The sequence below is a fragment of the Dermacentor albipictus genome, chromosome 1, assembly GCF_038994185.2.
Source record: "Dermacentor albipictus isolate Rhodes 1998 colony chromosome 1, USDA_Dalb.pri_finalv2, whole genome shotgun sequence".
Classification (NCBI taxonomy): domain Eukaryota; kingdom Metazoa; phylum Arthropoda; class Arachnida; order Ixodida; family Ixodidae; genus Dermacentor; species Dermacentor albipictus.
Window position 1 is genome coordinate 20,903,830 of NC_091821.1, and position 17,328 is coordinate 20,921,157.

Genomic DNA, 17,328 nt, shown 5'->3' on the forward strand with positions numbered 1-17,328 from the left:
ATATATATATATATATATATATATATATATATATATATATATATATATATATATATATATATATATATATAAATGTTATATGAAAGTCCTCGCTATGTCGTTTACATCATCATTTTTGTTCCCAGTCTAATAGCTTGAATACTTCTTCAAAGCATTCAGTGAATAGCATTGCAGAGATTGTGTCTCCTTGCGTAACCCCTTTCTGAATCGGTATTTTTTCGTTTTTCTTGTGGAGAATTATGGTAGCTATGGAGGCCCAGTGTTAAGATATTCACGTACGCATCCGGTGCTTCTTGATTACGCTATGCCGCTATGACTGCTGTTACCTCTACTGAATCTAATGCGTTTTCGCAATCTATGAAAGATTACGCAAAATTACACTCAAAATTGCCGCGCGACTGGCTGCTCGAGGCACTTCGCGTGTAATCGCGGGCCTCTTTCACGCTCGGAAAAGTACTTTTATTTAGCACGTATTGAACAACAGAAAGCTGTTTGGCGAATTTTTCATGTAGCTCTACAATTTTCTCCTTGACACTTTTCATCTAATTATAATATTCGAAAAGATAATTTGAGCATCTCCAAGCGACGGCAAACATTAGCTTAATTCTGTCCAGCTACGTGGCATATGCATATATTTAAATCTTGGTACCTGATAGTTGGAGCACCCTGTATATTATGATTACGTACAACGGGGAGTGATGTCGCAATGAAACAGGAAACGACGCAGAAAAAGCAGATGTCCGCAGGATCATCCCCACCGGCTACAATCACCGCAGCCGCACCGGGTACACTATGTGCCGTAAGGTAAATATGTAAAAACTTGATTAGTCAATTTTTAGTAAATAATTAATTATACATTTTGGTTTCTCGTGCAAATGATGCCCAGCTCTTTGAGTAATTTACTTCAAGGACTCGAACTGTGATATTGTTGCTATATATATATATATATATATATATATATATATATATATATATATATATATATATATATATATATATATAATAGTCGATTTTGCATCTCAATTTGTGCATCTCAAGTATTGTCCACCGGTTCGAGTAGACCAGCTCATGATCTATAATTGTGATATCTGCCGCAGGCAACTCTTAAAGATTTTCGGAAGTGTACGCTGAAACACCCTGTGTGTGTGTGTGTGTGTGTGTGTGCGTGCGTGTCTGTGTGTGTGTGTGTGCGCGCGTGCGTGCGTGCGTGCGTGTGTGTGTGTGTGTGTGTGTGTGTGTGTGTGTGTGTGTGTGTGTGTGTGTGTGTGTGTGTGTGTGTCACACACACACACACAGCTGAACCGAAACCAAAACCGCCACCAGACGATGCGGGTTCGGTTCAACTTCACTTTATTGTTTCATCAATCGTAGATTTAGATATAAATTATGGTGTCATGAAGAAAGATGCCCCAAGGTGTGATACTGCAGCGCGACTGATGATACCGCATCCATCACACCGTCTAGCAGCATAGAGGCTTAGGCTAGGTAGCAGCGCATGGCACGGTACGTGATAAAAATGAAATGCTGTATTAGGCCACTTTTAATTCCATAGCAATAATGCACTATGAGCACCAATACTCATTGCCATGGAGCCATGAGCCGTCAATAATGATATAACTAATTGCCCAGCGTAGCGTCGTACATTCGGATGATCCCACAGGTGTTCAAGGATGAAACTTGCACGTACACCGGCCCCAGCCAGCACAGGCGGCATCGATGACGATTCTGTCCTGATTGTCCCTAGCGCAGGCCATCATGCACATCTGCCTTGTACAAGCTGCCGGAAAAATAAAGGGTGAAAAGCGGTTAGGACTACGGTGGCAGTGCCGGCGTAGTGGATATTTGTTGTAAAAAGGTTTACACAAAAAGCAGACAGACAGTGACAAAGGCAACAACACGTGAATTAACATGATAAATATAAAAAATTGAAGTTAATTATCATTGATATGAACCGAAGGTTCACTCTCACATGTATACGCGCCGAACTTTTTCATGTGGAACGCTTTGCTAATTTTTCTTTCCAGTTTACTGCGCTCTCTCCCCACTATCGATACACTATCAAAAACTGGTCGGCATTCGAGCTTTTTGCAGTGCAATGGCAAGTTCCCTCCTGTACCTGTACGTAGCAAATAGCGATGCTCACGCATGCGGTCATTAATGCAACGACCTGTCTGGCCGATATAGGACAGTCCGCATGAGAGAGGTATGCGATGCACAACCGAAGATGCACAGTTTTTTGAAAAAAAGTGGCGTGCTTTTTTCCACAGCCACTAGTCGCATCTTTCTTCTCCCCTGTGATGCTTTTGCACGACCTAACCAGTTCGCTCGGCGCCGAAAACACTAGTGTGACGCCATTCCTAGTGGCCACCCTCTTAAGATTATGGGACAAAAAAATTATGGGGTTTTACGTGCCAAAACCACTTTCTGATTATGAGGCACACCGTAGTGGAGGGCTTCGGAAATTTCAACCACCTGGGGTTCTTTAACGTGCACTTAAATCTAACTACACGGGTGTTTTCGCATTTTGCCCCCATCGAAATGCGGCCGCCGTGGTCGGGATTCGATCCCGCGACCTTGTGCTAAGCAGCCTAACACCACAGCCACTGAGCAACCACGGCGGGTCAAGATTATGAGACCAGCCATGCAAATACGGCATCAGTACGACCTTTTTGCTTTTTGAAGATTCATTGTCGTCCGTGGTTTCCACGGTTTTCTTTTTTGTGTACTTTCTAAACAAGGATTCTGACAGCCATCAGGAGTGAGACCGGGTACCCTGCCGACATTAATCTCGCCTTCTGGGCTTCAAAACTCTGCTGCGATGAGTGGGTGCAACTCTTGCTAAGAGCATTCGTCAAGCACAAGGAAACTATGCCACGTTTTATTAATTTGGAGTGTGACGATTCGTACGGGAGGAGCGATTTTTCCGATCTAGGGCAATACTGCCAACGCACATGACACTCACTTTTAAATTTAATTTCCAAATCAAGAGATCTGATCAAGTTTTTTTTTTGCAAAGTTCGAACGTGAGCCTGAGATCTCGGGAGGACTCCTCGAAACACGTTAAAATCCTTCTCGCCTTTGATTCAAGGCAATCATCGGATTTTAACCTTAAAAGCAGTAAAAAATCATCGCTATCACTAAAAAGCAACAATCACTAAAATCCAATTGACTAAAAACCTTGTTATTGTTCTTGGGTGTATACGCATGCGTGGCGGAGATTTGTGGAATGTTTTCACAATAAACTTCAGTTGTAAGTCCAGCGTTGTCCTGTCCGTTCTTACTTGTGCTCGCGTCCGTACTTGCTGGAAACCATTTACGTTCACCATGCACCAACTGGCCCAGTAAACTACTCTACTAAACTTGTGATAGACATCTGCATCAGTTTATGCCAGCGAAACACATAGCTTTTGCAAGGTTATTCTATCTATAATGTAAGTCATACCAACTTCGAGGTCATCTGCATATAGTAGCTTCCCCGGTTTCTCGTCGTCCTTAAAAAAAATGAAAACTAAATTCAGCGGTTTTGCTCGCCAAGGCCATGATATGCCTATGAGGCACGCCGTAGTGGGGGACTCGGGATTGCTTTTGACCACCTGGGGTTAACATTAATGGGCCTCTAGATCGACGTACATGAGTCAGAACTTGGGACGTCGAGCTCGGCAGCGCAGCGCAATATCCAGTGGGCCACCGTGACGAGCCTCGTCGTCGATATTGTAACTCGGCATCGCACAACAGTATTGCAGGCGCCTATCGAAGACTGAACTGCACGAACGGGTAGCCGGCAAAAGAAGAAATGTGGACCGTTTCTTATTCTCGTTTTCTTGTTTTACCTCGACAACTGTTCGGTGCTAACGTTCTTGTAACTGCAAACGGTGTTGCTGCCCGTCGCGATAGGTTATCGTCATATATTTATAGAAAAGTACCAGACACTTCGTGTCACCAGGATTCTGTGGTAAGTTCTTCAACTCTGCATGCCAAGCTAGGTTGTCAGTGCGTGCCAAAATAGATGTGCTGATCAGTCGTGATTGGTAGCGATGACCAATACCCAAATCTGGTGCGGAAACTAAGCCACCTTCGTTTAACAAAACTGCTTATGTTGGATGCGCATAGCGCCGGACACGGAGTTGCAGGCATATACTGCAGGAATGTTCGCGCGATGAACGGACGGATGGAACAAAGTGAACATTCGCTTTGAAACAGAGTGGTAGCTGATGCCGGCAACCTCCCTTCTGCATTTATTATCGGTCCTTAGGATGTGCCATCCGCGCTAACAAACCATCGAAACGTAAATTAATTTATTGCCCTATAAAGGCAATGTATTTCCATTCTGCGCTCCCTGTCTTTTGATGAACGTGATGATGATGATGATGATGATGATGATGATGATATTAGCATATTTAAAACGACGTGGTGACATATTCCACCAATACTCTAGCCGTGGCGCCATCTGAAGCTGCGACAACGGCAGAAACACGCCAAACAGTTGCCCGCCCGTTAAAAAAGCTCAGCAAGAACACGTGCCCAGCGGAAAGGCGTATTCTGCACTTTGAGAATGCCTGACAGGTAACGCGTGTCCGCCTAGCTGCAAGTCTCAACTAGTGATGGCTTCACCAGGTGACACGCGGGAATCGGCAGAAGCGCAGCGAAAAGCTAAACGTGCCACAACAGAAAGAGACATCGCGTGCAGCAGGCCGCCGTCGTCGCCAGGGAAACAGCGAGCTGTGTGCTCCACGAGAACGAGGGCCGGTGCAACTGTTGTCTAGATCGCGTCCTGAAGCTAATGTCCTGAAGCTTTATTAGCTAATGCTGCGACATGTTCTGCGGGTTTCACGCAGTCACTGCCGTAATATTTTATCCTTCTCCTTCGGATATTCTTTATTTCATTGTGTCTCTCCCGAACCTATGTGTTTCGCCCTTGCAATACACGAACTCGTATAGTCAGTGATTGCTCCCTCGCCATTTTTGTTGTTGTTGTTGCTCGTGGTTTTTATCTAGCAGCTCAGTATAGGGTGGCTATGCTACAAACGTGCCGTTTTGTTTAATGAAAACCTGTACTCCCCAATAACGTCCCACTGGTTCTGCGGAACTGTTCCGAAAATGTAAGTTTTAAAGATTACGTAGTGCACATTTCCGGCATGCCGCGGATTGGTTTGTTTGTTGTTGTTTTTTTATGTGTTTTCTGGGTTCGGCTGTTTAGCAGTCGTATGTAAATATTGCACTTAATTGATGGAACCTATCAATGTTGCGAACCAAAATGGTAATTTTCAGGCTGCTTTAGCATCAAACAATTTCTTTGCAGCACCAATGTCTTTGGTTCGCTTTAAGGGGCACTAAAATGGCAGGTTACGTACTGTTCTGATGCAGCTAATATGATACCATTGCCAGGAACAGATCATTTGTAAGCCAGAAAGCAGTGTTAGAGGCAAAAGTGAATAGCGACACCGTATTCCAGTTCTAGAAGCCGACCATGAAAACTAACTAATTGTGGCGATGACACGCGGATTCAAATATTGTTTACTACAAAAAACAAAAAAAGAAGTCCGACACCGCATGCCATCCCAACCTGCTGGAAATTTTTGGGCCTGGCGGTTTGTACTGGTTAGTCGTATGACAGTTGGCATGCCAAGTTGTGCCATATGTCCTGCGCTTAATGATACGTAGCTTTCGATTCGTTATTAACACTCGAGGAAGAAGTCAACTTGGCCCCAAAATGTTCTTCTGCTCTCAACAAATTCTGTTGTTTTAAAGCTGGTAAAGCTACAGAAAAGTAAACTAATTGATCAGTGTAATTGGGAGCAAACCTTAAATGACTATTTGCTATACTGTATTGAAGAAAATGTGATAGAAAGCAACACTCACGAATCTCGCCCTCTGTCCACGCAAGGTCTGAAAAACAAAATGGTGGTTACCACACAGCCTTACGAGTTATGCTTACTGAATAGTTCTAGTGTGTCCGGCTTGCGCTGTTATGTCTTATGCTCATAAATGGACAACCAGAAGGTTTCGACTTCATGAGGCCAACTTCAGCCTCAATTTAACTTCCGTCTCACAGTGGCATGCTGTCGAGGGGAGGTAGGCGACTGCTATAAATTCTGCTATTGAGATTAAGCGCATTTTGGCCTCAACTTCATGGGCAAGTTCAAGGACGAGGGAGTTGTAATGCTGGGTGAGCTCGTGTTTTAAGGTTGAAGTTTCCCGCAAAGGCTAAGCTACATATAATCTCTTCCTGAATAAATATGCTTACAGATATTGTGTTCGTGCTCTTGGACAAGAACATCGACCAGAAGGCGCTCAACGATGGCTAACAGACGCAGATAAATCAGAGAAACGTCTATATTTAATTCTCGCTGGTTAAAGCTCGGCCATATGATGCACAAAAGCTTGTGCAAAGCAGCGCCAATAGAATTCCTTGTACCTATTATTCCTTGGAATGCCCAGCAGAACATTCACGCAAAGAAAATCATTGTGCGTGAGCGTGCGTGCGTTTATGTGTGCATATACATGTGTATGAGTGAGTGAGTGAGTGAGTGAGTGAGTGAGTGAGTGAGTGAGTGAGTGAGTGAGTGAGTGAGTGAGTGAGTGAGTGAGTGAGTGAGTGAGTGAGTGAGTGAGTGAGTGAGTGAGTGAGTGAGTGATCGAGCGAGCGAGCGAGCGAGCGAGCGAGTGAATGAGTACTAACAAATGGGCTTAATGTTTGTCATACCATCAGTATGTGAAAAGAGTGAGGTGATACAAAGGAATAAGTGTCGCAGTTTTACCCGAAAAGCCAAGCATAGATAGCGATATCAAAGTACCATATTCCCAATCACATGAAGTTGACCGTATGCATTACAACAAACACGCTGCACGCCTGCAGAGCGGAAGCAGCAAAATCTACCGCGTGCTCTGATGTGACGATCACGTGTTTAGCTTCAAGTGTGTTGCGCAATGCTCCTTCCTCGATTTTTTTTATGCATGAGAGAAGGAGGCGAGAGCTCTCACTCTTTAGCCCGGCCATAGGGCAGCGTGCGATCGAACCCCTAACGGCGAACATTGGGCGGACGGAAAAACTGCATATATCAAGCCAAGCATTTATCCCTCTCGACCCACCCTCGCATGCTGTCCTTCGCACCTGCAGCACATCCCGTGACCAGCAGCATACGGCGCTCGGCCCACCCACTTGGACTTTATTCCAGACAATACGGCGACGCTGATGGCGAAAGTCCGCTTGGACTGTTCACATAATTACCATCGCCAAAAAATGAGACTGCATGTGTAATGTTATGTGAAACTTACTTGTCTGCGCGGTTGAATTAGTATGCTATATAATAAATATTCGAGGTAATTTGTGCGTACAACGCTAAATGAGCACGACAATTATAATGTGTTCCAGCTTTCACCTAAGTTCCGGTACAAGTTTCACAGCATACGAGTTAGGGCCCTTAGCCCTAAAACACTTCTGAATAAAATATTAAATTATGGGGTTTTACGTGCCAAAACCACTTTCTGATTATGAGGCACGCCGTAGTGGGGGACTCCGGAAATTTCGACCACCTGGGGTTCTTTAACGTGCACCTAAATCTAAGCGTATGGATGTTTTCGCATTTTGCCCCCATCGAAATGCGGCCGCCGTGGCCGGAATTCGATCCCGCGACGTTGTGCTCAGCAGCCCAACACCATAGCCACTGAGCAACCATGGCGGGTCCTTCCGAATAGAAAAGGACGCAGACGCAGAACGTAGAAACCAGTTAACGGCAATACAACGATGACGACACGACGAGGACAACAATCATCGCGTGGCTGCGATGATATCACGACGATGACGACAACAGGGGCACGACGACCACAACGGCATGACAACGACAACACAATACGGCATCAACGACTGTATGACAACACTTATTTGACTGACATTTGAGGCAGCGAAGAGCTGTATTCGTCAAAGGACTCGAGTGTTGTCATTTGGCGCCGGAAAACGCAAACGATAGCGTCTTCTAATACATGACAGACGGGCCCTTTTTGAATTTTGCCCCCACGGAAATGCGGCCGCTACTGCCGCAATTCAATCCCGCGCCCTCGGTTCAACATACACGTCAACGGTCGCGACACCGTCGTATTTCTTGCTTTCGTCAAAAGCACTCTTCCTGGTTGTCCTTCGCCACCGCTCCCATTTCCTCCCACGTGATCGTGCCCCTCCGAACAGTCAATGCGACTTATCGTCACACTGGCACAACTCTGTAAATGTGGCAGTCCTGAGGTGACGTTGTGCCAGTAAAGACGAAGTTGCTCAGGTGATAGAACTAAATCCGACATGGCGTTTGCCAAGACAGGAATTCGTGTTCTCTGTGCCTCTTGTGTACTGTGTCACAAATTTTCATTTCTCGAATGGTGCCAGCTTTTCGTTTTATCTACACTAGATGAGAATGCCTGCAAACATCAGGTTATTTCACTTGACTAACGCGCGCCGTAACAAAAAAGTGAGCAAAGACTTTGCTCTTCTTTTTTCGTTTTTACTGCGACAGCAGTTAGAAGCTCGGCAGCTGGCTTCACTGCAATTGCCCGCCATTTCGTTAACTTTGAACTTTGTGGCGCGTTTTACTCCACCGTAATCGCGACGCTCTGCAATCACCCGCCCCTGCATCAATGTGCGAGCACCCGTATGTAGAAACACGCCCCAAGTGATCAAAGCACGAAAATTATTAGAACGCACATTGGAGCCTCTGCCAACCAAACCGAAGGAGGGCCAGCTTTGCTACTTCCCAGTACACGCTAACCAATTAAGGCTTTGTGTCCGCTGCCTCGCAAAGCCTTTTAACGCGATATCGTTAAGGAGCTAGTGTCGCAGAAAAGCCGGTGTCGTCGGCGTCGGCGTCCGCGGCGTTGACCGTGAGCAATAAATCCCGGCAGGCACTTCATAAATAAAAAGCAACTTCCAAGATGGGCTGGGTGGGAATCGAACCAGGGTCTCCGGAGCGTGAGACGGAGACGCTACCACTCAGCCACGAGTTCGATGCTTCCAAGCGGTACAAACGCGCCTCTAGTGAATGCGGTGTTGCCTTCGAAACGAGCCGTGGAAAGTTCTACTGCGGTGTATATCGGTAATTATGAACATGTAACTTACAGAAGTCCCAATTACACGAGTAGCGAAGTGCGTTTCCGCTGCATTTCTTCTACGCTTTCCACACGCGCAAAGCCATCTTGCGGCAAACACAGAAGACCCCCTCCTCTCCATGTACGGCGCTGCCCCGACAGATGGCGCGCCACGCGCGGCCCGGACTCGCTCTCTCCTGACGACGCTTCGCCTTGCTCCCTCTGCAGAATCAACCGTCCTTCCTTTCTTTAGATCACTATCTGTCTATCTCTCTGCCCGTGCCGATCACGACGTTTGGCTGGCATGCATCATTTCCCCCTCCGAGATACCGAGTTCTTTGGTTCGTTCCGCTTGCTCAGGCGCACGTTTCGCTGCTGCGCCGAACGCTGCGTTGCTCGACCATAAGGCTCGACGCTCATCGCGTCCGATGCGGGGCGCCTCGTAAGTGATGGCTGCCCTGTAGTCCATTGTCTTACACCCCTTGGCGGGTCGACGGGAACGCTGTCGCGTTCCACTCTTGAAGGCGAAGCTTAAGCGTCCTCCAATTTTTACTTGCTTTGCGGAATAGATAGCACTTCCTTCGGAAGCGCGTGCTGTGGAGAAAGAGGCAGATGTATTGCGAAGATAATGCGGGGTTTGGAAATTACTGCGACCAACTGTGTTTCTATGAGCTTGGCTTCTCCTAATTTGTCTGCTTTATAGCGCACGTATTGTACTCCGATTGCGAATAAGTTTTACCAAGTTCGCCTCGTTTGGGTAGTTGGGCTTCCTCAACAAATTCACTATTTTCTCGCCACGTCATGTTCGCTCGGGCATATTCTTCACATTGTTTCGCCGTTTATTTTCCCGACAAATGCTTCTTCCAGACAGCTTTTATCATTAGCATGCTCTTTATATCTCCCGGCCCACCCTGCCATCTTTACTCGATGTCCAGCGTTCACGCTTTCTATGGTACGCGGATCAATGGCTTCCTTGTCAATGGGAGGTGACGTTGACAAGCTTCCGTTCATGAATTTTCTTTCCAAATTTCTACCTTTCTTGGTCCGGCCCCTTCGCTTTATCTAAAGTCAGTTCTTTCCTAATCAGGAGAAGAAAAGTAATGTTCCAGCGAAGCTGTATATGGCTAGGTTCTGATGAAAAACGTGTCCGCGGGCAACAGAAGTGTAGAAAATGAATACACACACACACACACACACATATATATATATATATATATATATATATATATATATATATATATATATATATATATATATATATATATATATAGCCAAACTGTTTCCCTGTTATGTTATTAGTCGCGGCGGTGGCTCTGAATGTTATCATCTTATCAACCATGTTATGACGCATGACCTTCATGGACATATACTAAACGTGGGATGGTGGCACTCCTTCGCTCCCGCTGGAGGGTCGACAAGGATAGTAAAACGCAATAGTGCACTCACCAATCGTCGGCTTTAACGTCGACCTAGCGCACCCCGACGGCAAGTGGATTGTATCCTTCCTGTTTTAACGGTTTGGAATTGAATGCTGCATGGTCGTGAAGGCGCCGACCACGCGTCACCGGTCGTGTATAGATTTACCGTTTGGCAAGAACGTGTCCAGCATAGCAGTACAACCGATCGCAGGGTTCCACAGCGACCACGATGCTATGGTCACAGTAACAAAATAAAGACGATAACAATCACGCAGTTACGTGTGTGCGTCTTTATTCAATCAATATAGCAATAACCATATAAATATAGTTGTCCTTTGTCCTTTGTCCAAGTTCACGCTGTCAAATGTCATTGATCAACACCAACTAGCCAGGTCGCATATACCTTACTAGAGTTTCAGGTGAGTTTAGAGGAAGTGAAAGCTCCTTTAAATAGTTAGTGGTGATCGATGAGAGGGAGAGCGTATAGCCATCACGAGAACGAAGTGGGAGCCATGGGTACCGCCGTACGCGACAACGCTATTCCTTAGCGTGCGTAGACATTAAGGAAGTTAAATTCGCCAGGTTACGCACACACGGGAGCAAAAGTATACGGACCACGGGGTCTCCGAAAAAACTAAATTTATTTTGGAATTAGCATGCATACACTGCAATTGACGAATAGACTGGTAGGTTCGCAATGCCCAAGTTGTACTGCAGTCCTCAATTTCAAGTTGAATTCACAGGTTGAGGAAAAAATCGGCTTTATCACGCAATCCATGGTCCGTATACTTTTGCCCACGAGTGTACGGTATCACAACGCATGTAATCCACAGAAAACCAATAACGTACTGAGCATGCGCAGTGAGGACAACGCTATATCTTTACGTTTAGTTGTAAACAATTTTCATAACTCTCTAATAGGTATATTTACATGTCATATAATTGTCACTGCCATCGGTACATTTTCAAGTCTATATCTGCTACAGTGACGCCTGCATGGCTGAAAGGCCATGTCTTTCGCCAATACACACAAAACAGACTTTGCATTAAGCATTAAGCATAGCAGCTATTGCTGTGAAGGCCTTCGGGGAACGTTGGTGTGCCGAACAGCTTCTCTTCGCGTGGATCACTGCATTTTCTTACCATGCATCCACGATACTAGCTAGGAAGTTATACTAACCGCAAGAAACACAATCGGCTTTTAGTGATAAGACCTTCTATGAAGTTTAGTACAGGGCATCATTGCCAGATTCAAGAAAAGGATGGTAAAATTTTGTGTTTTAATATTTCTAAAAAAATACCTGCATGTGTATGTAGTAAACTTATACGGGAAAAAAAAAACAGCACTGTAATGTAATGCGTCGTTTTTAAGGAACGCCACGCGCTCATGGCTTAGGGTTAGTTTCATTCAACTCGGGCTTGTTAATTAACATAGAGCAAAATATCAACACACAAGTGCATCGGTATTCCAAAAACATTGGAATGCAACGGTACCACTAGAAATTGAATTCACAGCGATGTGTTTGGGCGGAATAATATTGTGGCCGCCATGGACGGATATTAGGAGACGGAGGTTGGAGGAGGGGGAACGGGAGGGGGAATAGGGTCCCGAGGACTATTATGCAGAAGCGAGCGTGAGCTTGCGATAGTGAGCCGAGGAAGCTGGGTCTTGAATTACGCCGTTTTTGCGTGCGCTCATTGATGGAGGTCAAGTTACCTCCTGGATTTCGGAAGTGCGGCAGGTGGTAAAGGGAGCGGCAGCGTGGAACGTTCGCTTTGGGACAAGCACGTGCGCTCCCCGCTGCCGGCGCTCCTCATCACGCCAGCATTACGACTGCGAGTGCTCACGGTAATCGAGTGAACTCTGCTCGTGCATGTCTTTGGGTGCATATGACACCGCATTTGTTTGTTATACTACGCGAATGTTTACTGCAGTTTTACCGCCCATGAAACTGCGAGCCTCACTTCATGTGCACTAAGTAACAATTTACAGCCTTCGGGGTGTATCTTCGTCCCACAACAATAATAGTCATCAGTCTTGCTTGGGTTGCGTTGCTTGAAAACTCTGCGCTCGCTATTTTCCTGTCAAGAATGCTATGTCACACCGATAACGCGCGCATGCCGCTCGTGACCTGGAATTACCGAGCGCGTGGTGTTTGACCCGTTGAACCTACGGGCCCGTTTGCCCTACGTAGAACTGGCCACAGCTAAGGGGAATTTGATAAACCACACCCATAGGGCAAACGGGACGGTGTATCAATCAGAGGCTAATGGGGCATAAAAGGTCGTTAACCGGTGGATCGCCTTCTAATCTTTCGCTACATTGCCGACATTGTAACTGCAAGCCACAGTTAGATGAATGCGCGATATTGTACAGGCATAAGAATGAAGATACACGTCTTATGGTAGAGGCATGGCATATCTATAAGGGTGGAAGTGCGTGCGTGAGTCAGCCTTCGATTACTTTACATAAGGAAGAGATTAAGTGCCTTAACAGTTATCTCTCACGTAGACCAGCACGTGTACCCGATTGACACGCGGTGTTACCATTCCTGAGCATGCGCAGATGAGTTTTGTGTCTTCTTTCATTTTTCGCCTCAGTGCTCCCTTCAGTTGATAGTCGGCGTTCGTGTTGTCCACTTCTCTACTCTTGTGTCCTGTCTGCACGCCTCACTTATATTTTGCATAATGAATCCTTACCAACTAGCTCAGCTTTCTGTCGTGGGAAGCGTTCGCCCACATTCCCTGCAGTTACTAGGACACCGTCTCGGAGGCGCAGAAAGCAGTGCAAACACTCTTGTGCTTGGTAACATTGGTTGCCCTGTGCGAATGTAGTTGACTGCGTGACGTATAGTCACTAAAGTATTCACCACATCTAGCTTTCCCTCTATCTACCTTTGTCATCTTGCTATTACCTTCTCCTCTCCCACTGCGCAGATTCTTTTCTAGTTAACACACCGCTATCTCTTTCTCTTGCCAATGGAAACGTATTTCTCAAGACATGATAACCGTCGTTTTATGCTTGCCCATCGTCGAGTTTCCTGAAACTGTCATTTTCATGTGCAACAGCACTTTAGGAAGGTACCGTCTAGGAATAGAATAAATGATAGCAGACTGACCAAAACTTAACGTTGTTGTTACGACCCTAATAAGGAATAAAATATGATTTCGTCAGTAATAAATAAATGCATTTGAAGCACAAGGACTTAGGCCACAAATTTTAATCAACGCCGCTTTCAATAATTGTGCTATGCATGCCAGAGCGAACCGTTTTATTAACCAGCGGTCACCCTCGCTTCACTCCAGCCCAATGGCTATAGTACCCTGAGACTATCCTCATGCGCAACAACACTGGGAAGGTAACTATAAGAATGTACGAAATGGTGGCAGACTTGCCATGAGTTGACGGGATTTCTGGACCTTAAACGGAATAAAATATGAATTTATCATAAGCTAACAAATTTATAGCCCACACGTTTATGCCAACATTTTAATTATTGCCATATAATATGGGTTTCGCGTGGGTCAAGAACGTTTTTAGCCATTCCAATGCAAACATATTTTTCAGGCCACGATCACTGTCACTTCATTGTCGCCCAATGGTGACCTTCCTGGAAGCCCAAGGTGACGAAGCAAAACTTTTTCCTCGGTTCAAGTTACGGTTAAAGCCTTTCGGCTCCGTGCGACTCCAGCTCAGGTACATAAAGCGTAACAGTTAAGATTCGTTTAGACTGGTTCTAATTCTTTTGCCAAGTACATTTTCATTCGCGCGATGATAAAAAAAAATATATACATCTGAAGGTAATACCAACTACAGTTGTCTAGCGAGATTTATCCCGTTTGTGTCTCCCTTTTTTTAGCATTTTTGCGTCAGGCCCATCTCTGGTTTTATTTCATATTTTTATTGGCCTGTCACAAACGCCAATTCTGAATTTTCAGCTACCTTATATAAGAAGGACAAATATTTCACAGCAATTTATAGCTATAAAGATACTCTTTTGCGAATTCCACAAGTAGCTTATGCCCGTTCAAGGCAGTAATTTTCATGGCTTCTCGATTTTGTAATACCTTTGCGGCCGCAAGTTCCTTCACACTGCATTTTTTTGCCTTCTCTTGTTGTGTCACCTTTTCTTGAAAAGTGTTCTTTGTACGAGTTCCAAAAAGAAAGCCGCTTATGCTGTTTTATTTCTTGAAACGAGGTTTTCAATAGCATGTTTATTTAGCCCTAATCACAAGGCGTTGGTTAAAGATGTTGACGTAGGCCATCCTATGCCAGTGTACCGTGCTGCATTCGCAAATCGTTAATTGGATTATGTTTAAGAATCACGTTCAGAAAATGTATGTGTCTCCAACAACAAGGACTTCCTTTAACCTCCATACTTCGATGCTTCCTCTAAAGATGTGGCCACGCACTGAAGGCGGCCGGTGTCATCGCCTCGACGTCCAGCCACCTGTTCGACATCACGAACCGCATCACCAAGATACGATACGACGCCGACACAGATGCTGATGTATGCGTTATCCCTCCCGCAAATGAGGAGCGCCGACGCCGCCAACGCCATCTTTTACAGCAGTCAGTGTTGTTGACCGCACAGGTCAATGGACAGAAGTCTGCTTCGCTTGATATCGGCTTACGACGAGCATTCCGCAGACAGTTCGTAAGTGTGCCTTCCATCGGAGCGAGCTTTCTCTGGCATTTCAAAGTCGTTGTCGACCTCCAACATAGCCGCTCCCAGGACTTCGAGTTGCTGCCAAATGTTCAATGCATGCCATCGAACCTACCCCCGTGTCATCATTCGAAGACACAGTGCGTCACATCGTCACGATGATGACCGTCAGGATGGTCAAAGCTCCTGTTTTAGCGCGTGCTCGTCGTCTCACTCCTGTCCACCAGAAAATCGCTTTGCATGAATTCGAACAGATGATTCAGCTCGGACACACCCGCCGCTCATCTAGCGCTTGGTCTTCGCCAGTCCACATGCTCCCTAAACCATCAGGTGACGGTAGGTCACGTGAAGATTACCGAGCTTTTGTCAAGGTTGCACTAGTGGACCACTAGTGAAGCTCTTTAGCAAAATCAACGTGTTGAAAGCGTATTACAAGATTTCTGCAAAACATTCACATGTTCCAACAATCGCCGTCATAACACCTTTTGACATGTTTGAATATCTGCGGATGCCCTTTAGTCTGAGAAACGCGACCCGAACGTTTCAGTGGTTCGTCGATCAAGTTCTTCGCGGTCTGACTTGGTATTTCGCAAACATCGACAATATTCCCTTCAACAGCACCTCAGCAGACGCCCATGAAGCTCATTTTCATCACGTTCTTGAACGGGGACCGCTAATACGGGCTTGTGGTGAACGGACCAAATAACGAGTTTGGCGCTTTGGCGTAGGATTTTCTTGGTCATCACGTGGATGTTCGGCAGATATGCACTCCCTCCACTCGTGTGGAAGTCATCACTCTGTTTTCAGTTCTGCCGACTCCGATGAAACTGCAGGGATCTTTGCGCCTCGCCAACAGCTACCAACTGCTCTTCCACCACTGCGTTGCCATCTTGCTCTTGCTTCACGCACTGCTACCGGTGAGCCGAAGCCGAACACTCCTAGATTCAAGACAGTCGACACGGAGAAAACCTTTAGAACCATCAAATAGGCTGCCACCAGCGCTACTCTTCTAGCTCATCCAAAGTGTGATGTCTTCATTCACGACTGACGCCTCAGATTTTGCTGTTGGCAGAGGCCTAGAGCAGTTTGTTTATGGCGTTCGGCAGCCGGTCGCCTTGTTTTCACGGAAGCTCGCACCAGGTGAGCGCTGCTATAGCAACTTCGGTTGCAAAATGGCAGCAGCTTATATGGCGGCAAAAGATGTCTATCACTTCCTCGAAGGGCGACAGTCCCATATCCTTGAGAACCATAGATCGCTTACACATTCTGTGACCACTACCGACAGTATCCGCGCTACCTGTAAGATCAGTCAACTCAACAAAGTTTCAAAATTCACGAGCGAAATCCAATACATAAGTGGCAATGACTGCCACCTTGCTGACACCCTGTCCTGGATAGCGGTTGTTGACGATTGTCCACCCGTGATTTCTGCAGCCATATGGCTAACACATTAAGAGTGGACAGTAAACTTCAGGCACTAAGCGTTAAGAACAACTTTGAATACGCGTTACACCTCGACTGCGACATATCCCTGCTTTGTGACATCGGTTATACGGTGTCACAAACCAGTGGTTATCTTCGGTTACTCCCGCCAGATTAGTACCTGTTACACCGACACATTCCAGCATCATTCTCCGGAGCGTCTCTGACGTTCTTCATTTCTTGTCGCAGCCTGTCATCCATTCGACTCAGCCCGTTGCCACTGCACGTTACTGATTAAAGGCATATGCATTGATGCCAATCACTGAACACGTGCTCTTCACAAGTGTCAGCAAGCTGAAGCTCACCTCAACATGCGTCATTCCTGTTTCAGTCATGTGCACCTTGACCTTGTCAAACCATTCCCTATACCCAGGCACAGCCGGTACATTCTAACATGCACTGACGGTTCATGAGTCATTCACCCGCCGACTGGTTGCTACGGAGTTCACATGACCATTATACCAATCGAGGTCGCCATTTCGGCACCACCCTCTTCCAAACCTTCTCTCGACTACTCGTTGTCGCGTTACCGACGCTAGCACCTACCGCCCGATGTCGAACTCAGTGACTGAGCGCTTTCACCACCAGTTAAGAACTTTCCAATCGTCTTACGAGTACCTTTAAAGTCTTTAGGCGCTGCCCCAAGTACTTTATCCTCCAACCCAATGGCCGCGAGGACAGCGCCTGACTTC

At 46.0% G+C, this 17,328-nt stretch overlaps 1 protein-coding gene across 23 annotated transcripts in view; it reads right to left on the reverse strand.

Moving 5' to 3' along the window:
* Positions 1-1,524: 1,524 nt before the first annotated feature.
* The window catches only part of LOC135909931 (rho family-interacting cell polarization regulator 1-like), a 50,542-nt gene continuing 34,738 nt past the window's right edge, over positions 1,525-17,328 (reverse strand). For 21 of the 23 annotated variants that reach the window (XM_070532240.1, XM_070532234.1, XM_070532267.1 and 18 more), the window contains 3 exons: positions 13,884-13,907; positions 5,860-5,886; positions 1,525-1,777 (listed from right to left, as the gene is read on the reverse strand). In XM_070532240.1, coding sequence (XP_070388341.1) covers positions 1,665-1,777; positions 5,860-5,886; positions 13,884-13,907 — 164 coding nt within the window. In that variant the 3' untranslated portion in view covers positions 1,525-1,664. The remainder of the gene's footprint in view (positions 1,778-5,859; positions 5,887-13,883; positions 13,908-17,328) is intronic. The other 2 variants (XM_070532249.1, XM_070532242.1) reach the window with 1 other exon arrangement.